The following is a 22,929-nucleotide window of genomic DNA, read 5'->3' as shown; positions in this document are numbered from 1 at the left end:
TAACAAGAAGAAGCTCTTCAAGGCTTTAGCAAATTTGACCCCCTGTGATCTTGAAAGAAGGTCAAGGTCTTTCATTTTAAGTAACTTGAAAACCCTTCATCCCAGAATGGTACAGACCAATTATCAGGACTCTGATTGAATCTTTCTGTTATTGAGAGGAAGTTGCTTAAAATCTAGAGCATTTGTCCTCTGTGACCTTGAATGTGAGTCAAGGTCATCCATTTGAACTAACTTGCATTTGGCAGCCCTTCATTCCAGCACACTTGCCCTTTGGTCACGCGAGCGAATATGACTTATATGATATTAGGAGTCTGTAATCATATACATGTATCATAATTCAAACATGTGATTGATAATTAAAGAAAACAAAATACATGGTTATTTTTAGATAGAAGATATATTCTGTATATTCATATCAACAAAATGCATAATTTAATATACACACATGTACATTTTTGATTTTTTTAATATTTTTTCTCATAGTTTCAATATTTTGTTTCTCACTGTTTATTTTGGTATGTATTTATATTCATAACATAAATTACGTATTTGATACGGAAAAAAAACATAAATATAATCTTCTGATAAAGGATTAGTTATGACCATTGTCTGTTAGATGGAGATTAGCCCTGCCTCCACCTCAACTGAGACACAAACAATTTAGCTCACAAAATGTTTAAGTGCTTCAAATAAATAGCTGTTGCTTACTATAGTGGCCATCAGGATACTGCATACACCGAATCAATTGTAATTACAAATACCATATTTGATTTCTTACTTTGTTTTAAGAATAAAGATTCTGAGAAAGTTGAGTAATTTTCAAGTACTCAATAAAACTGCATCATATTTTATCATATCTCCTGAAATCAAGCGTATTTTTTAAATTTCAATCTGTAACTTAAATTTGTAAGGTGAGTCATCTTACTAATAATAGATTTTGATATTTTTGTATCCTTTTCTTCATAACTTGTTCCTGCTCCCTGTTGCCAAAATCTCAGACATTTGATATTGAAATAAAAACGAGTGGTATTCTATTTTTCCAGAAGTCAACAATTATAAACAAAATATAAATCATTTCTTTGGTATTTTTATTGATGGAAATAAAACAAGTTTCATTTTATTTTCAAGAAATTTAACTAAAATTCTAATAAGGAACCTCGCGTGGCATTTTCTCGCCCTGCAAAGCAGCAACAATGTTTTGACCGGTAAGCTCGGACATAGCTGCCCTAGATTTCTCTGTTGCACTGCCTATATGTGGTAACACAATGCAGTTGTCCAGCTTCATCAGCGGGCTGTCCAGAGGAAGAGGCTCAGGGACAGTTACGTCTAGTCCAGCGGCCAAAATCTGACCAGTGCTCAGAGCCACATACAAATCCTCCTGATTGACCAGACCACCTCGACTCGTATTGATCAAAATGGCCGTCTTCTTCATCTTACAGTATGCGTCTTTGTTAAACAAGCCTTTATTTTCCTCAGTTAAAGCACAACAGCCCAATATGAAATCTGACTGCCTACACAACGTGTCAAAATCAACATGTTCCGCTCCCACCTCTGAATCATATGACTTGGTTTCAGAGTCAGTGTACAAGAATTTTCCAACACCAAATGGCTTAAGTCTCTGCGCGACAGCAAATCCTATTCTCCCTAACCCCAATATCCCCACAGTGGCACCATCTACTCCTTGTCCACACATCCAAACTGGGTTCCATGTTCCCCATTTTCCCTCACGAACCGCTTTTATTCCTGCAAGTTTAAAACATATGTGAGGCAGTTTAGGCTTATAATTAGCTAAGGTCATTCAAGGACAGCTGTTTATTAAACCATTCCTACAATCAATATTTGACAGACAACAAATCCATGTTGAAGCGAGGTAGTTGTATGATTTTTGTTTTCAAAATGAGGCATTAAAAATTTCCAAATTCAAATATAGGCAGGTTCCTGTGTAGCCGAGTTTGCTCTGGCTATGACACTTAATTTGGAAGGTTCCCAAATAAGCCCTGTTCAAACATAAACACTTAACTTTGGTTCACAAATAAGCCCTGTTCAATCAATAACACATATCTTTGGTTCACATATAAGCCCTGTTCAAACATTAACACTTAACTTTGGTCACAAATAGGCCCTGTTCAAACATTAACACTTAACTTTGGTTCACAAATAGGCCCTGTTCAAACATTAACACTTAACTTTGGTTCACAAATAAGCCCTGTTCAAACATTAACACATATCTTTGGTTCAAACATAAACACCTAACTTTTACACTAGGGGAGGGGGCTGACTTGGGGATAAACATGGAAGTGTACAGATGTGTCCTATCTTACCTTCATACAGCCTTCGAGAGGTGGTCAACAAAAGAGAGACGGTCAACTCAGCGGTGGCATTGGTCAGTACGTCCGGAGTAAAACCAACTCTGATGTTTCTTTTTCGACATTCAGCCACATCTACATGATCGTATCCTACTGACATGGTACATACAACTTTCAGTTGAGGACCTGAAAAAATTGTCAAAAGGATTAAATTTGAAATTGCCTAAATGGAACATTAAGTGCATTCTTGCAGTGCTTCGGTACATCACATGGGTTCATATACCAATGCAATTTTCCTTTTTCAAACTATTATTCTGAAAGGAGAGGGAAAATGAAACAGATTAGGACTCATCTCCACTGACTAAATCTAAACTCTAGATGGACTGATCTACTGGCCATCAGCATTCTGCTCCATCAGAGTTACTTCAATTCATTTCACTCAGTCAGTACACATAGTACATAAGTACAGGATAGCAATAAGTTTGACAGCAGTTAGGGGACGAGAATGAGCTCCATTACACTATAAAAATATTAGTTTAATAAAAAAAATCTGTTAAATTAATAAATTCTTCAATTCAAATTCTTTAATCAACCGGAAACAAAAAGTGTTTCTGAGCTATGAAAACATCTTAATTTCTTTCATAAATGTACCTACATGTATATATATCAGAACTAGAGGAGTAATAATCCATATAAAAGTACCATGTATATTATAAAATGATTTTTGCTAGTATAGGACCTACAGCTTATTTTGATACTCCATCAATAGAAATATATAATAATTCACATTAAAAAATTCCTTGTTTATTTGTTCTTAATGATATATGCTTATAATGACTAAATGCTCAAAACAGATCAGGGCTTTGTTTTTAGGCAGAACACATCATTTATCTGTTTAATTAGTCCTAAGCATCAATGTTCCTCAAACACTGTAAGGTATGACATTTATGTAACCTTGAAATCTATCTGTAATAATACTGGTCTTTCATGGGTTATGTTTTCATAATACAAATACTGCATCACCTTTGAACTGATAAATACTTTATAATCAAATGCAGTATGATAAATATAGGTAAAGTGAAAGTAAGACCTAACACAAACCTGCCGCATCCAACACCTCCTTATCAATGCGTTCCGTCAGTAAACAATACAGACCCTCAATGCCCTGCACGCGTTTTAGTAACTCGCCCCGGGGAATGGGGTCTTGTGTGTTCCATTGATCGACTTGACAATGTTGCGACAACACCTCTACTCCCACGGGCGGGACGTAGCGCGTGACAAATACCTTGGGAGGAGAGCTGGCTGTCGACATCTTGCAGATAAATCTGACGTTGCAACTTTGAGAAACAGAAGAAAACTGGAATGCGGTGATGACCCTACAAACGCCTGTTATCTTTTCTAACCTCATGATAACAGATAACGAGAGAGCTCTAGGTTACAACCGTTACAAGGGGGACAACTCCAGTTACCTTCAGGTGTAATACAACTAAGTCCGTGATGTGACTTCCAAGTTAACGGTCATGATTTTATTCAACCATTCATAAGTCCTGAGTTTGGATTGAAAATTTTAATAACATTTCGTCTCGGTGTGTTTACTTTCTTTCTTTTAAAAATATATCAACAGCTAGACAATTTACATTTTCATCATGAACTTGTTTCAAGCAAATACATGATTATTTTTGTTTATCGCAGCCATTAAACTATGATACTAGTTGAAGTTCCCATCAATTCAAGCTGTCGAAATTGCACATTATGAATCTAAAGTAACTATAAGTTTGAAACAAATATATAGGATTGTTTCTGTCTACGTCGATATATGGACATGAGCTACACAGTATGTGTGGTTATATATAATTTAGTGTGGATATTCAATGTGATGAAGGTGAATGTTTTTTATGCAGTGTGGGTAATGAAATGTTGAAATGGACTCTTTGACAAATGTGAAAATATTTTCCTTTGCAAGGTTTATTGCCCCGTGAGCGGCCAGGGTAATTTTAGGCGGACCGTATATCCAAGTAGTAGCTGGTGACTACCGCACTGAACCACATACGGGAGGCCAATCGCATGCCATCCAGAGCAATTAGTGTAATGTGTCTTGCCCAATGACACAACCATGACAGCACACACCGGTCCGTTCCTCAGCTTCCCGAGAAACACAAAACGTGTATGTTTGAGCATAAATGAGTTTGTTTTTTTGTCTGTACATATAAACAGTTTGGGTTTTTCCGAAGATATTATTCGAGGATACCAGTTCAAGTTTTCCATTATTCAGTGCACAGGGACTTGGCACAGAGTTTCCAACCAATTGTCCATATTGAGATAAATATGTATGTATTATGGACCATGAATTGGAAATTCGAACAAAGTCCCTATGATTCTGTCTATGAAATTAATCTACGGGCACAAGTACTATAAACAGGATCTTATGATGGATGAAGGGATGACTGTATATGGTGTGTGTGAAGGAGAGGTATTTCATAAGTAGCGAGTCACTAGACCAATTGACATTTGAATGACGACAGACCGCGCATGGTATGTGTGTGTACACAGTTCGGGGAGGGACATCCCAACACAATGCCGTACATGGAGCATGATGAAACAGGAAATGATCCTGTTAAATTGTTTTAAGTCGATCATCTGGAACTGGTCAACCAATCGAAATACATAATAGTGTGACATAATATATATACTTGACTATGTATGACGGAGACTGAAGAATTCGAGGTGCTACATACACGTATTGCCTGTATACATGTTTGGATACTATTTGACGTCAAATCTCCTCTGTGACCTGGTTTCTGCAGCATAAGCACAAATGTATGTATTACTATTACTATGAAGAACCATGAAACCTTAAGGGAGTTAGAGGGAGAGAGAGAAATGGGGGGAGGGGGTATCTGTTATCGAAATCGCTATTTAAATTACAAGCCGTCGAATATCTATTTGCAATAGATATTTCATAGAAATCTCATTAACTTTATGAAGTATCTTCAATATCCTATTGGTAGTCATAAGGGAAAATTCTTTGCAAACAGATGATAACGACTTGTCATATAACAGATACCCCCTGTCCCTAGTGTTGATAATTAATACTAACAATATAAAAAATTTCAGGAACTTATGCAAGATAATCGAACAGTTGTTTTAAAACAGTTTAATAATTTGTCCATATACATTTATTTATCGTATATTTGTGAAATGATAATGTTTTTATGTATCTTCTGATAATATATTCTGTAAAGAGAATTTATTGCTAAAGTTGAAAGTTACCGGGGTTGTAAGTAAGTTTACGATTTTATTGTTTAATCACAATCTTTATTAATCTGACTCCCAGGGACTTGAAACAATCATGGTCCTTATATGGAAGTATTTTGTATCACTTATGAGAAAGAGTGAGGGTTACGGGGGATCTGTGCCAATTCATGTACACGTGATAACGACTAATTTAAATGGCCGTCCTTTATTAGTGACCATCAACAATCAAAAGAAAATATATTCCCTTAAAAAGAAGGGAAAGACACGTGCTTTGAAATTAGTCATGTCTGAAGATATTGTCCCCATTCAACTATATTAGAAAAATTGTAATACATTTACATAATATATGGACCAGGAATTCGTGCCGAGTCCCTGCGAAGAACACTACGAGGCAATATCTATAGATCTCAGTAAAACTATGTAATAAGGTCTCAACACAGTGTAAAAAGTACGTTAAGGCGTGACGTTACCGGGTGTTTTATCTAACTTCAAATCGAAGAGTTCCGCTCACCACATTCTTGTACAGATTTCTTTGCACTCGATGAGAGAAAATGGGTTTAATTTGATATATATAACGGAATCCTTGGATTTCAAAGTTAGTGTTGGAATTAAATCTATATTTTAAGATGTATTCTTGTTTATGACCTCTGTGTTGTAAGTGTTACTGTGCGCACGTGCTCTGGTCGTGATGGAATGAACTTTGACATGTGAGACACAAGTAGACTCTAGACCCTTTTTCTGTCTTGCTATTCTATTCCGTACTTTGACCTCGATTGTCGGACTTGACCTCTGTAAGAAAACTCTCTCTTTACTTTGAAACTAGTCCATCTGTTTAGTATCACGAGTGTAGAAGGAACTCTAGTGACTGTCTGGGTTTATTAACCTCGAAACTACCATAGTTATATTCTAATAGACTCTACTGACATATATAGGCCAGAATCAAAAGCTTGAGATTAAGTTATTTATTTATTTATTTTTCATTTTGCGTGAAAGATAAAAACAATCTTAGTGGGGAAAAAAATTAGTAGGTTGGTGGTAAAGAGTTCCAATCAATGATAGTTCTAATTAAGGAATGAAAAAAATATTTGTATAATAAAAATAAAATTAAACGTTTTGAAGGATATATATATAGGAAATACTCTTTCACTTCCATTTTAATGTTACATACATACAAATAGCCATTGGATTTTGATTTGTAAATCTAATTATAACGATCATTCTCGGTACTCCAGGGGAAACGATCACGTGAGTATATATCGAGGGATGATTTCACATTGTCGTTCTATGCACAAATCTGGCTAGGGTGATTAACAAATGCTTGCCTAAAGGGTTGGAATAGTATAATTAAATAAGATGACGCTGATATTTCAATTATAGATGTGGCAGGGTCACTTTTTAAGTGTAAAATAGTTGGCCCATATATACAAAATTTCAACCGTGTTATCTGTTTCCGTCAACACTTTTGAATAGGATACGTACACATGTATGTGTGCTCACGCCGTCCCTCCCCCGCCCCTCCCGTAACGACCCCACTCCCCTTCCATCTGCTAGTGATAGGCAAACTTTGATTGACCCCGCACAGCACGACTCCCCTTTCGCGACTCAACTTTCACAAACACAACAAGCGTCATGCACTAAAATTTGGTCTTCAGTTAGGAAGTCCACGAGTTTGCGTTCATATCAATCTAATTGAAATAAAATCAAGGGGAAATCTTGGTTTTGAAAGATTAATTAATGTAATAATTTGTTAAAGATACAACCTCGATCTTTTCATGTATAAGCCCATTGATGTAGAAACATTGACAAAGGACAAAGTTTCTTGTTACTTGAAAAATAATCATGAAGTCGGCCATTTATCAATACGTGACTGTCTCCAGTGGCTGCGTTTTTTAAATAGAAATTGAAATTAAATCGGCGCCCAGTTCGGTTACTTGCTGAAGCCGCACAGGAACTTGGCGCAAATTCCGAATCCATCCATTGTATGTGTATCATATGTTTGGATATTTTGCCAAACCCCTGTGTCAACCCGTTGGTTTCATCAGATTAGGTCTTAATCCGCGCGGAGTTTCCTAACAACGTATACATAGATCGTCGACATAATCGGATGATTTGTTTTAACATATTAACACTAAATATCGTATAACTAATGTGTCCAAAGATAAGGGTACACATTTTCCCAACCGGTAATCCCACTTGATTTCCGGGGCCCAATGTGTGCATAGTTGACTATCATGTATGAGAACGGTGTTTTGTTTGAACACAATTATCATAAAAACAACCTTAACTGTGGGATTTATTTGTGACACTCATATAAGCGGTTTATATCATTGTAACAGGATCAACTTACAATGATTAATGTTACATAGCACAGGGACTTGGTACGAGTAATCAGTTCTCAACCCACGGGACATAGCACAGGGACTTGGTACGATCAGTTCTCAACCCACGGTCCCGATATATAGGTTTTACATATTGTTGAAAACGCACTAGCGGATCGAGGAGTGGGGGGTGGGGGTGGGGGTGAGGGTGGGGGTGTTGGGTCCTGGGTGTCAGGACCCCCCAGCCACAACCCCCCCCCCCCCCTTTTTCGAAGCCTTTAAAATCCCTTGGCGGCCCCCAGACCCCTTGCAGACCCCCCCCCCCCCCTCCCCAAAAAAAAACATTCGGCTCGAGCCTACGGCGCTCGCATTATTACTAAACTACTAAATTACTGGACCCCCCCCCCCCCCCCCCCCCCCCCCCCCCCCCCCCCCCCCCCCCCCCCCCCCCCCCCCCCTTTCGAAAATCCTGGATTCGCGCCTGAAACGAAACCACTTGTTCTATAAATACCTGTATATGATCAAGTTAGAGAAATGTATCTCTATAATATCAAATCATGATAAGTCAGAAGATTGAAATCCTGTTTAAATTTTGTCATTAAGAACTCTGAGGTTATCGAGGAACTTGTCAATTTATAAAACAGTTATAAAACTGGGGAGAGTGGGCTATAAACTTAAACGCTACTTATATTGTTAAACCGTTGTGTGTTTGTTTATGTGGTTAGAATTGTGCAGTAAACGTTTGAATGGAATACACGGACCCTAAATTAGCAAAGCTCCTCTGGTTCATAGTTTGCTGTTGAAACGATATTAATTGAAAACAACTAGATAATTTTACTCTCTAAGTTATGTTCACTATTGAATCTCTTGGTACTTCTAACTATGAAAATCAAAATTGAAATAATTTAAAGATAAAATCAGTTTTATCGTGTGTGTGTTTTTGTTTTTGTTTTTTTTAGGAGGGGTGTGTGTGTTTTGTTTGTTTGTTTGGGGCTATGATTCAGAACTAAGTATTAAAGCAATACATATCTGATGACAAAAAAAAATTAAATATGAAAAATATATACATGTAATATGAGGATGCGCGAGGAACCTGTTCTATTCGGGACTGGATATAGTACATGTTTTAGACATTGCCTTCGTTGGTCGTGTGACTGACGACTACCGTCATCTGATACATTATAAACAACGTCCTAGTTATCGCCGTACCTCTTTCAATGGCGTCTGGGACGTGACATAGGATGCTGGTGTATGTATTTCTTGTTGTACTTAGCGGTACATTCTATAACAGTAGTTACACTCCTGTGAAGGATATTAGTTTCAGTCCCACAATACTTAGATGTTAGGTCATACATGCAATATTTTCACAATTTTTGTATTCTTTTTTTTATAGTTATAACAACATTATGTGTATTAAAAAGGGGGATTTATAGATACAAAAAAAAAATGTGTACCTTGTATAAATTCCCATGAGTGATACAATATTCCGATAGTTTACCGTGGTTGAATTAATTGCTTTCATTCATATTCACCAATTTCGAAGTATTACAAACAAACGTTGCGACACTAAAATCGCTAACTGAATAATGTCAGTAATGTTATAATAGTATTATATACGATATATCATCACTTACGATTTTGCTCATTGTATTTATTTATTTTCTAAAATGTCTGCCTTCTCTTTGGGCCTTTAGCTTTTTCTTCGTACTACAGAAAATACAAAACCTGTTAAAATACCCCCCTACCACGTACATAGTAATTAAAACAAATAATTACACCAAACATCTGTGAACATTGAACACAATAGTACCCCATGACCCCAGCAACAGCACCGAAAACAACACGTGTTTGTCCTCTAACGGAAGTCAGCCTCTGAGCAGAAAAAAAGTTGATGTATGGCTTAGTTTAGACAATTTAGAGACTTAAATAGTATATATAACGTAGCTGATACGCTGATCACACCAATGCACAATATATTTATTATTGAAACATTCAACAAACGAAAGAAAAAAAAACACTAAAAAGTATTAAGAAACAAAGCAGGTCATGATCTTGAAATAGAAGACCGTAAGTTTATCTAATTAATAATATTTGGGAACATATCAATTTTTTTCCACTAGATCATTAGATCTACATAATTTAACTCAATCTTTTGGAGGGTGTAGCGTTAAGTTTCGCCCTTGTTACATGTTATAGCCTTTTCCGGATTTCAATCGACTATTTAATGTACTCGGGTATGAAGTTTCTTTAAATGTCTCATATATAAAATGAAATCAATGCAAAAAATAAATAATAATAAATAAATAAACATTTCTATCCGAAAAATGAACAAGAAATCACCTGATATGGCAGTAAAAACGTATTTCAGTTCAATTACACACCTTATTAGCAAATATTTAGTCCGACATACTGAATACATATCGGGCTTTATACTGTATACACTTGTGTCGCATGTGTGGAATTTACGGCTGCTCTGGTCGCTAAATGCCATCAGGGATAGTGGTATATCTGTTATATAATTACTATATTGTCACAGCCTGTCATCACCTGCCGCTTCTGCCAAATAACAAAGGTACAGGCATTTAACACCTGGCGGAGTCTGTCAGCACAACAGATGCAGCGATATTTACGGTTGAGCGGTCAACTCTATCTAACACCAGAGACATATATCTATATACAATTGTATGTCTCTGCTAACACTGGACACGTTTTCTCCTCAGATTGACAGTGTAGTCTAGAACGTAAAGATCGGAGACAGGTGGAAAATTAAGTATGAATTAATAATAAGATAGACTATCCATTGTTTTCTATAAAAACTAGATATTGTGTTTCAAAAAATAATATTTCTAATTGAGCAATTAGTTGTTTTATCACGAATTATTAGGCCTAGAGCATCGGAGGATAACGGTTTATTATTAAGTCGATGGTTTTACCAAAGTAACTATAAAATCTTTCTTATCCTTATTCATTTATTAATGACCAAAAGAAAAGCAAAAACTGCATATCAGTAAAATATTGATATTCATTACTACAAGTTTCTCTCCGTGGGCAAGCATGTGATGGCATTGATGCGTGACAAAATTTCTGACATTACCCCCTAAGCGCCCCTCGGAAGTTGACAAAGTTGCGCGTTCTGACACTATCCCAGTACCCGCCATTCCCCGCAGGAAACTCACGGCCTTTGTTTACATTTTCATCCGGCATGTGAACATGTGTGGTAGGTTTTAAAAAAATCTTTAAATACTGAACATTTTGGATATGGATATCCATACTTTATTTAGCTATCATTTTGTTGCTGCAAGTGCCGATCAGTTAAAATGAATTTTGTACAGTAGCCAAATAGGCAATACATTTGCTCAGTGATCTGTAACATTAACATCTCCCGTGATTATTTTTTCCAGTGCCTACATGAGAAAACAGTTGTTATTGATGAATGAGGTGGTCCTGCGAATTTAACAGCCTGACCAGAAAATAGAGGAAACTTACAAACAACAAACATGTAAGTATTTTACAGAACAAAGACTTTGATTCTAACAACAATGGAAATTGAGCGAAAATGAGTGACAATGCTTTTTCATCTGAATTTGAAAGACACATCCATAGGGTTAGGTAGTTTGTACTTGGTCAGTTTTTGAAATGGTGCATGTCTTTAAACCCTAGCAGTAGCATTTTATAATCAGATATTTAAGAAAGAAACCATCATTGAAGTGAATGATGTCTCTGTCAGTGACTTTATTGATGCACATGAGATTGGCGTTGAATTATATTCTAAATACAAGTTATTGATAAAACGTCAAACCCCTGGGCTTGATGCTTTCATAACAAAACCTAAATGGAAACATCAACGAAGAACTTATGAGTTTAACTGGTTAATTTGCGTTAATAACTTTGAAAAACACATTAAAAATGACATAGATCCTTAAACCAATATGTTTGTGAATTAGCTATATAGGCTGTTAAAATATAAAAGTGGCTGTTTGTAAAATTTCATTGCCACAAGACTAAGAGGATCTGGCATGGCTATGTGTCATTTGTCATAAATGTATTAATTAATTTTGAACATTTAATTTTGCAATTGTCATCACTCATCAGCCTACTCTAAGACAAGTAACAGGTACTTGGGGTCAGGAACTAAAGTTATAATGGAATTGTCCAATTTTAATTTGTTACATCATTTCTTGTCTATTTATGCACCGATACAACATTGAAATCGATTATAAAGCGCTTTTTAAAAAAACACCCATTTCTGGTTGTATTATAACAACCAGAAATGGGTGTTTTTTTGTTTGAAATGATAACGTTCATATTAGTTAGGTTTGGAAAATACTTTATGGCTTCGGAAATCGTGATGTTATCATTTACAAAATGTCAGAAAGTAGGTAAAAGAAATAATTTATTTTATTTTTTCAACTTTATTAATTGGGAAACTTCATTGAAATTTTGGGAAAATACAACATTTTTGGCATAGGGGAAACAGCCGATATTCGGCGGTAAAACGGGCCAAACAAAAACACTGGGATGTGTTTCATACTTCACATGTAGGTTCTCCTGATTATGTTATCAGATAATTAAGAGGATAAAGGAAAGAAGGGAAAAAGTAGAGAAGGTCAGTCTGACATAGAACCAATAAAGACCATTCAATGGTGGACACTAAGATCCCTCTGGAATCTTTTGTTCAATATAGTTTTAGGTGGTGTTTTGTATTGATAAATATTAATGAAATAAATCAGCATATATATCAACAACTAGTACTGGAGATATGTGTATGAATTATGTACATTGTAGTTGAAGACAACCATTTACTAAGCCTTAAATGAAAATTTCATTCATTACAAACCGGAAAGTACCTGACCAAGAATGTCCAATGTTTTACATCAGAATGCTTGGACTTTGTCGTTATCTTAATGCTTTCGGAACTCTCAATACACGATGTACTGTATATACAAACAGCAAAAAATGTCATTGAGTGAAAACTTAAGGTGGATGATTTTTTTTTTTCAAAAACATAAGTGTTTTCCTGCAGTGAATTCTACATTCACAGAAAGCTGTTTGTCAACTTATTGAAATTGGTTGGTACTTAATGGTTCCATGGTCAGTGTTACTATTTATAGAAAGTTGTTAACAATGACAAAAATTAGCATCGAAAAATTTAGTCATCAATGTCTTACAGACTGAGACATAAGTTTTACCCAGTATCTCCAACTGGTGCAAATTAGTCAATCTCACAGATTGAAATTGAACGCAGTGCTAGTCAAATGTTAATATGTAATACAGTCGAATCTGTATTAAGCGACCACTCAAGGGAAGTTGAAAAACGGTCTCTTAATGGAGAGTGGTCTCTTAATAGAGATGGTATCTTAAATTTAATAAATGTTCATAAGCTTTTTATTCGCTTTATAAATTGGCAATAATGATTTATAATATATGAAAAATGAACCACCACTTTGAATAAAACAAAACAATTTTTTTTTTTTTTTTTTTTGTATTTTTTTTTTAATAATTATTACTGTGCTAATTTTTCATCACTATAAGTATTTTTTGAAATTCTTTCAGCAAATCAAAATACATCGATTTAACATGAGAAATATATTTCATTGGTTAATTAGATTACTTTCAAATTATTTATATATTTTTTTTTAATTCCTGAAATCTTGGTCCGGATTTCCACTCCGATTATTATTTACGTTCCTGCATTTCCTACTTTAAAATCGGCGACTTTTTCACTGGCAAATATCTGTTTTAATGTCTCAAAAAAGATAACAAATCACGATTTAACAGTAAGTTAACTGTTTATGCATTCCTTCATTGTTATATTTCGCATGCAAATTGATATATCGTATATAAAACGTCTGAAAATCGTCAGAATTCCAGACGGTCACTTTGCCTCATATCCCGTCCTTTTGCACAAAAAGTAAAACTACTGGGTGTTATTAAGGCGAAAATGGTAATGTAAGGCATTTTGGAGACTTCTGGTCGCTTATTGGAGAGTTATTTTTATCACGGGAACGAAAAATTGTGGTCGCTGGTCGCGTAAACAGAGGGTCGCTTAATAGAGTTAAAATATATAGCGAAAACGCTCGGGAGGAATTGAAATGGTCGCTTAGAACAGAGGGTCGCTAAATAGAGATGGTCGTTTGGACAGATTCGACTGTATTCAGCTTTCTGATCATGTAAATTTATAACCAATCTGTAATATCCAGGCATTAGGAAGTCTAAGTCTAGCTATGGGCATTTACAATTGTGTCTTTTTGATATATTGTCTTTATTTAGGTAAAAATTTCTATGGGTCATTGAGAAATTTCAGTGTATGAAAGTATGTATGAAATTGGTTTACAGAGAAATGAAATTCCATGGCCAAAGTCATTTTTCCATAGACACATTTTGTAAACACATATTGTTGAAAATAGCATAACTATGTCACGAAAATGCTTGCATCTTCCAGTACATACTCGCTCAAATGTTTAATTTTGAAGCCAATAATGTACTGTTCTCGGTAAAAAAACATTTTGATTGTAAGCTCTGATTTCATATGACGGTTTGTCAGAAAATAAAGGAATGTTGTTTACAAGAATCATAATGTATGTCAGGACTCAAACTTTTCATAGCCAACCGGACCAACACATAGAAATTTTACATAAACCGAGTAGGTTTTCTATAGCATCGGCTATGGCCCATGGACCCTGTCCTTCCCAACCCCTGAAGATCACAGAAAATCTCTTTTTGTCATCCACAATATTACAGATTTACCATGCTTACAAAATTATAAGACTGCGAGATGTTGATGTCATGTTTTCTTATTACAGGATCAGTGGATTATTAGGAGGTTTTGGGAAGTGGTCAAGGCTGACCGGAAGTTCAGACGATGATTGGATTGACCGACTCAACCATATATGGACAGTAGTGATGTTGTCCCTTTTCGCGGTCATTGTAAGTTCAGGTCAGTATGTTGGTGACCCAATTCAGTGCTGGTGTCCAGCCGAGTTCTCTGGTTCAAGAGTATCATACACAAAATCCGTTTGTTGGATTTCAAACACATATTACATTCCGGATGAAAATGAGTTACCGAGGGACGGTAAGACACGCCAAGATGCAGAGATAACATATTATCAGTGGGTTCCTCTGATATTCCTCATCCAGGCCCTTATGTTCAAACTACCAAATATAGCCTGGCATATGCTGAACGGATACTCTGGGATTAGTCTAGAAAAAATCACAACCATGGCAGAGGATACCATGCTTGCTTCGCCAGAAAAACGCAATGAAAAAATCATGTATATCGCCAAGTATATGAATCGATGGATTGAAACGCACCGTGACTGGCACTATAATTTCTTCGTGCGTATGAGACAAAAATTCTCAAACATTCTATGTTTCTGCATTGGGAAGAGGGACGGCACATATCTGACAGGATTTTACTTGTTCGTCAAGGTGCTTTACTGTGTTAACGTCGTCGGCCAGTTTTTCTTGCTCAACGAATTCTTGTCAATGAACTATAATGTGTTTGGTATTGATGTAATCAACTTCCTGTTGGCTAATGGTGAGTGGAAGGCATCGCCACGCTTTCCTCGTGTCACACTTTGTGATCTTCAGATTCGTCAACTCAACAATCTACAAACGTTTACTGTTCAGTGTGTTTTGCCAATCAACTTGTTCAATGAAAAGTTGTTCATCTTCCTGTGGTTCTGGCTTTTATTTGTCACAGTTTTAACTTTCATTAACTTTTCCACCTGGGTATATTATATAGTCTTTAGTGAGAATAAAATTCGCTATGTAAGAAAATACCTCACAATTCTCGGACAGCTGGAGACAGGTTTTGACAAAAAGGTGTCTCGTAAATTTGCTGCGGAATATTTACGCGGAGATGGTGTGTTTGTTCTGCGAGTTGTGGGTAAAAATTCATCAGATATGGTGTTAACAGATTTGGTTCAACATCTCTGGAAGGTTTTCAAGGAGGAGCACTGTAAGCTGCCAAAAAAGGATGACCGAGTTGTTTCCGATCATGAACCGACGGAAAAAGATACGATGAACGGAGACGTGATTCACACGAAGGAAAACAACTATAATGTATGATCATGATGAACTTCCAACCTTTAATACTCGGAAAATCTCTAGAGATATATTGAGTTTTCCAAATATTGTTTGTTATATTAAGCATTTAAGCATTTAATATTAATGTTATCGGCTATATACCATGTGGGATAAACAAATTCCACGTGTTGCTGGACTTTAAATTAATTGGGCTACAGGTCCAATGTTTATCATAGCTACTTATACCACTAGGGGAGTGGTAACATATTTGACTAATGATTTTATATGAGTGCACCATCAACGCAAGAAGCCCAGGCTAATAATGTTAGGGTTAGGCCTACAACAATAATACATGTATGTTTCCGCTAACATGCCAGAAAAAAATATGGAAGGTAGGTGGAGAAATATTTTTAGAGTAGATTTTACTAAGGTTTATATATATATAGCAATCTTGACTTAAATAATAGTTTTTACTTCAAAACAGCAAAAAAAAAACAACAACAAAAAACTGCATGATAGACACAAAAATTTAAGGTTGGTAACTATAGCTATATAGGGTAAGCAGAAATGAAAGACACCATGTATTTTTTTAGGCTTTACAAAAAAAGGTAAAGATTTTTTTTAGAAAACTATATATATTGATTAAAGGCTACAGTATTTCTTTATGTGCTCTTGATCTCATTTGTTTCTTTTAAAAAAACGTAATTCATGGCTATAAAAGTACCCATCTGTTTTCTTAGAAAAAAGGTATGGACATACACTTGTATGATATTGGAGCTTGGAAAATGCAATGGGCTTGTGAATTTTGACAGAATATAAACTTTCTTATGCTTTTAAAATCCAGTCGCATTTTACTTCCGGCGGAAGCTTTAGGCTGGAATCGCTTTCCACACCAATATCACATTAAAAACTTGAAATATTTCAAGTATATAAATTAAAAACTATGATAGCCTACCGAGTGATTTAGTATCTAACCCACTATACAGACAACGGTGCTACAGATTTAAAAAGGGTGTGGGAAATTGTATATTGCCAGTCTCTGTTACAAATAATTAGTACCGAATAATTCTGTATTGGTAGGTACTTACAAACTTAATGAAGACCAATAAGGTCACGTCCCTTCACACAAGTGTCCATTCATAAATGTGCTCAGACGTACAGCTTTCATGAGACTGCTATAGCGAAAAAAATTGAATTGGTGACCTAGCTAAAGAAAACAGCCATCATTGAAAATGTATATTTTCATATATGTTTACATTAATTACATATTTTGATTTGTTTATATATTATGCATGCTGCAAACTGGTATACTGTAATTTCAATTGTTTTGATGATCAATGCAAGCTTGTAATAATAACATGTTTGTATGCACGTTTGTTTGTATTTAATTATAAACATGTATGTTAAATATGTACTTCCATATCTTGCAGCTTTACTGATCATGCACAAACTTGAGTGATGAATGTTAGTGTGTGTTTTAATATCTAGCCAAACAAATTGTTTCCACTTTCCAACTCACTCAAAATATTCCAGTACAATTTCAAAAGATTGGGCATCAGTTATAAAAATTTTAGTATTTTAGATATTGCTGACATAATATATAACTTTGTATGTGTGCCTGTTATATATTTGGGAACCCTTTTGGCCTTTTCCAGTACAGTTGTATCATATATCAAGTACTTGTCAATTAATATACCTGATTACTTCAGTATGTATCAGTATACAAAATGTTATTTATTTTCTATGTCTTAAGGACATGTTTTATTTTCAAGTCTGATCACAGGGGCTTGGCACATTCATATCACCCAGAATCACAGGGGCTTGGCACGATTTTCCAAATGATAGTCTATATATATATGTATATAGTATCAAGGGTAGTAACTACAAAGAGGGGGAAGACGAACGTATTTAAAAAAAAAAAAAATTGTTGTATTCTGCCGGTCAAAAATCTTAGTGACACATACATTACCTTAAAAAGAAATGTTTTATCTTCCCAATGAGTGTTCGATGAACAAAATTGGCCAAGTATTATCCAAGTTATGACCTGACGAATTCGGAAATAGATGTTGAAATGGCTAGGTCGGAATCTCCCTGTCCGGTTGAATAGTCGCCTCGCCTCTAATGGGTACCTCAATAACCATTCAGAAATCGAAAAATCGACGCTTGCAGCGGTATACAGTAACCATAATTATGTCAATATAGGATGTCGGTTGGTTATGTTATCCGTCATGTGCCGTAGCCAATTCCATATTACATCACCGAGCTTACCGTCTTCAAAAAGAACCACCATCTTTCCCTTCATTCGGAACGCTTCTTGGCTGTAAGACCACTGTAACGACATAAACAAAGTCACGAAAGGTTAGGGAAAGATGGTGGTTCTTTTTGAAGACGGTAAGCTCGGTGATGTAATATGGAATTGGCTACGGCACATGACGGATAACATAACCAACCGACATCCTATATTGACATAGTTATGGTTACTGTATACTGCTGCAAGCGTCGATTTTTCGATTTCTGAATGGTTATTGAGGTACCCATTAGAGGCGAGGCGACTATTCAACCGGACAGGGAGATTCCGACCTAGCCATTTCAACATCTATTTCCGAATTCGTCAGGTCATAACTTGGATAATACTTGGCCAATTTTGTTCATCGAACACTCATTGGAAAGATAAAACATTTCTCTTTAAGGTAATGTATGTGTCACTAAGATTTTTGACTGACAGAATACGACAAATTATTTTTTTTTTAAATACGTTCGTCTTCCCCCTCTTTGTAGTTACTACCCTTGATACTATATACATATATATATAGACTATCATTTGGAAAATCGTGCCAAGCCCCTGTGCCCAGAATGAAATACTGTAAACGTGGTTATTTTTGCGGGTGGTTAATTTCGCGATTTCGATAGGGGGGATGCGTGGGATTAATTTTTGCGATCTACCCACCTTCGTTTGTAGTTCAAGTTTACTCAAATTGATATCAAAATAATACACGTTTTTCGCAATCAAAAGGGATCCGCGTAATTAGCATAAATTTCCTCCTCACGTATAAATGTCCACATTTACAGTATTTAACCCCAGGGTCCGATCCCTGATCACTGTCGATCAACTTAAGTGATCTGGTGTATTAATATCCTGGGGTTAAATGTTAAGGAATGTTTTTGAAGTCCCTTTGATCAGTATATATATGTATTAATATAATCATATTGTAATTCTAGTCTTGTTACATGTATACATTTTATAGTAAATGTGAAATTCTTTTTTTTTTGTTTCATAAAATTGTCACTAGATTTAATCTAGCTTATGCCCTATAAGCACTTGTAAATTATCGACAACTTCCATACCAGGTACTGTATCCTATCAAATGTAAAATTATTGTCCTCTCTGACGTCTTTCCTCTTCATCCTCACTAAGTGAAATCCTTCCTCTTCAAACTTTATTTTGAATGCGGATACTATAGATAAAGAAACCTCCCAGTAACATAAGTAAGTTTTTGTGTCCTTAATTCAGAATTTATTTTTCAATGTATTGATTTAATTTTTTTTCCAGATCAATATAAAACTTTACAACTTAGGTATGGTAAAGGGGAAAAATTACAGATTTTTTTTAACACAACAGGTTTGATACAAAAATCTTACAAAGTAAGTTAAAATCCTGAAATTTGGCCCAACCTTATTTTAGTGTAAAATCCTACAATATGTTACAATTTCAGATATAACAATCTATATCTTTCATTCTGTTAAGTTTTACTGTAATTGGCATTAACTGTGTATTTTTTTTATGAAGTAATGACACTTTTGCGGGTCTGTTACAGGGTTACCAATCTACACCACTACCTTGTTGTGTTTAACTGTTGTTAAAGACGGCAATTTTTTACCGCCTCCTTGGGCGATGATAAAGATTGATATCCCTGGCCTGTGTTATATTATTCATTTATGTATTTTCATTGGTAATCAGTTCACATCAAGAATTCTTTACATTCAAAGTTCAGAAGCTTTATAATTAGTTTTCAGAAGCTTTATAATTAGTTTTCAGAAGCTTTATAATTAGTTTTCAGAAGCTTTATAATTAGTTTCCCAGTATACATGCTGGGTACCAATACCAAAATTGTCTAGAGAACTTCCCATATTTATTCTAATAAACACCCCCACCCTAATAAATGCCCCGCCCCCCCACCCCCCCACCCCTTTTTTTTTGAAAATTCGAGAAAAAGAACTTATCGTGGCACAGTTATATATCCATCCACGTATGTCCAGAGGTAATTATTTAAAGGATATCCAACATAAAACTAACACAAACCACAAAACAAAGTTTCAGTAACTATATAATATACACAGTACCACTATATGTTTCATGGTGTGAAATGGGTACATACAACAGATCTCACAACTTACCAACTCTGAAATAGGGCGTTTATTAGAATAAATACGGTATAAATGATAGAATTTCCACTTTGGAAATTGTTTAGTATACTACTAAAAAACTTTCACAATTCTAGTCAATTTTGGATTTTATTTTGCATTCCTTGACAACAGTGAAATTATCAATATGTACACATTGAAATTTTGAATCTCGATCTTGACAGTTAAATGTATTATATAATGATTGTATTTGTTATAATTGAATAACCTTGAAACTTTTTGCAAAGATAGAAATTGTGCAATGCATGAAGATCAAATTAGTTCTAAATTTAAAAAGGTGTTTTGAATTGACAGTCCATTCTAAGTTTCTGATTTTTTCATTGTAAAAAGTACTGTATATTTTCCAAGGAAAATGTCACTTGTCACCACAAATCGGACAAATCTTTTAACAGGAGGGAGAGAGAAACATGTATGATAAAGAAAAGAATATGGTTTTTCTGGGTAAAAAGATTTAACAAAAAATATTGATTGTAATTTTACATTAACTTTGTCGTTATGTCTGTGTGTTTGTATGATGTAAAATGATTTGCTAATCATGTAGGATTTACGGGCATTCTTGTACAAGTATTTTAAATTGTGATGAAATGCTGCTATGTTTAATTATCAATCAGTATTAATGAAATATTTGAATTTTCTATGGAATTTGTTAAGAAATTTATTTCCTCAGATATATCAAAACACATCAGAAAATATTTAACATAACAATAGCTTAATAAGTTTTACATGTACGAGTCAAAATTACAACAGGTAATTTTCTATGCAGAAGTCATGTCATGGTAATTTGTCTGAGCTGGTACTAGCTTAATATTCTATTAAAACTTAATACTGAATTGACCAATAATGATATTCAAATCGGTGAATAACAGACTAAATACTCTCACTAACTTTATTTTTGATGGTTGAATAAAATCATAGACTGTCTTCCTGCCGTTATATCTAGTCATCTGGCCGCTAATCTACTGCGGGTGGAACATGTTCGAAAACATTCTACATACATGTATTAATCATTAAGCTACTAGTATGCTCCAGCTTCAGTAGCATCAAATGTCAAGTTATTCTTAACCAATGTGATTTGTCTTTCATTTTTAGCACAAGTAACCATGAACTAATGCTGTACCCCCGGCGTCAGCGTCGGTGTCCCATCCCACTTTAAAGTTTTTGGGATCAGTTTTTGGAACACTTCTAAGTCCAAAAGTATACACCTCACACCCTTCTAATATGGTTTATACATTCATTGGAGGTCTAGGAGTAATGTTATGGCAAAATCATGCAACATGATTTTTTTTCACATTTTACCATTTTATGGACTTTTTGGCACAAACCCCCTTTAAAGAATTTGGGGTAAGTTTTGGAAAGCTTGTAAGTCCATACCCTTCTTATTTGGTTTATAAAATACATCCATTAGAGGTCTAGGAGCAATATTATGTGACGTACAATTTCAAAATGACATGCTTATACATACATAAAAAATGAATGCATAGTGTGATTGATGCCGCCGGTGAGCTTTCGCAATCATTGATTGCACTTGTTTTCATCCTGTAATGAGCCTTACCTATATAGCTAGGAGTCCAGCATTCTGAAGGTAGGCTTCTTTTTACAGGAAAACAAAATTACACTTATCAGTATGCAAGGTAGGATATGATTTAGTGTGAACATACTTTTCTTCAGTGTGAAGATCTTATCAAACAATAACAAATTAGCAACGGAAATTGACGGAGATTTGTTAATACATTATGTTTACTGTTGTAGTAGATATTGAGTACAAGTATTTTTATACTGATTTAGATCTGGTTCATTTTAACCCCCACTTAGCTATTGTAATTGTTGAAATGATTCACAATCCTTAGTTTTCATCATTTACAAATTCTAGATTATTTTGTTGTTTTGTTTTCTTGTTTATTAGCTGTTTATGTCCAATCATTTAAAATGTAATATTGATTCACACTTTTATTAAAGTGAAAACTGAATATATTATCATGTTGTATTCAATCAAACAAGCAATATATTAAAGAGTTATCTCCCTTACAAAACAAAAATCAAATCATATCAAAGTTACGTTATGCATTATAAATGTAGAGCTGATTTTGGGTAAAAATGTAAACATTATCTTACCATATTTCCTTTTCCTAGCAATAAATGAAAAGCTTTCCAAATTAGATGAAATCAGCTTTTCCAGGTAATTTTTAAGCCTGATGTCTATTCTGCCATTGATTTCTCATTACAGGAATTTATGTATACTGGTAGATAAAGTATGGAGATAACTGCATTGCCTGATAAAAGATACCAAAATGTTTGTTCAGATTTTATTTAAATATTTGAATTGTGCAACAGCTAGTTAGATGCGAAATCAGCCGTTTTGTTGTGGCCTTTAATTATTAGAGTGATATTACCAGACAGTATTACCAGTATGTGTTCATGATAAAGATGATGATGATGATGTAAATGCTCAAGATATTATTCCAGATATAGCCATATGTGCCTTATGTGTTTCCAATGCCAACTGCGGACCAAATGTACATTTATTATTTTTAATGAATAAAGAATATGGTTGAACTAGTTTGGATATTCTGTGTGATCAATGACTAAATACCTGGGATGTC

At 34.9% G+C, this 22,929-nt stretch overlaps 2 protein-coding genes across 3 annotated transcripts; one reads left to right on the top strand and one right to left on the bottom strand.

Moving 5' to 3' along the window:
* Positions 1–1,069: 1,069 nt before the first annotated feature.
* LOC117317850 (glyoxylate reductase/hydroxypyruvate reductase-like) lies at positions 1,070–3,762 on the bottom strand. The gene is made up of 3 exons (XM_033872808.1): positions 3,408–3,762; positions 2,322–2,492; positions 1,070–1,743 (listed from the first exon to the last, which is right to left on the bottom strand). The coding sequence occupies exons 1-3, from the start codon at positions 3,712–3,714 to the stop codon at positions 1,145–1,147; spliced, it is 1,077 nt and encodes a 358-aa protein (XP_033728699.1). The 5' UTR covers positions 3,715–3,762; the 3' UTR covers positions 1,070–1,144.
* A 1,236-nt stretch (positions 3,763–4,998) lies between these two features.
* Positions 4,999–16,818, top strand: LOC117317849 (innexin unc-9-like). 2 transcript variants are annotated; one of them, XM_033872807.1, is made up of 3 exons: positions 4,999–5,123; positions 11,281–11,378; positions 14,683–16,818. In XM_033872807.1, coding segments are annotated over exons 2-3 (1,269 nt in total). In that variant the 5' UTR covers positions 4,999–5,123; positions 11,281–11,376; the 3' UTR covers positions 15,950–16,818. The 2 variants fall into 2 exon arrangements, with proteins under 2 accessions (XP_033728698.1, XP_033728697.1); XM_033872806.1 differs by lacking the exon at positions 4,999–5,123 and adding an exon at positions 10,582–11,096.
* Positions 16,819–22,929: the final 6,111 nt, after the last annotated feature.

Source organism: Pecten maximus, chromosome 19, assembly GCF_902652985.1.
Source record: "Pecten maximus chromosome 19, xPecMax1.1, whole genome shotgun sequence".
NCBI classification, from domain to species: Eukaryota; Metazoa; Mollusca; class Bivalvia; order Pectinida; family Pectinidae; genus Pecten; species Pecten maximus.
This window is presented reverse-complemented; position numbering and strand designations above follow the sequence as displayed.

Coding starts and splice junctions, on each gene's coding strand:
- LOC117317850 (XM_033872808.1), bottom strand. CDS start 3,714: ATGAGGTTAGAAAAGATAACAGGCGTTTGTAGGGTCATCACCGCATTC. Junction 2,493..3,407: donor GGAGGTGTTGGATGCGGCAG/GTTTGTGTTAGG, acceptor CAATTTTTTCAG/GTCCTCAACTGAAAGTTGTA. Junction 1,744..2,321: donor CTCTCGAAGGCTGTATGAAG/GTAAGATAGGAC, acceptor TTAAACTTGCAG/GAATAAAAGCGGTTCGTGAG.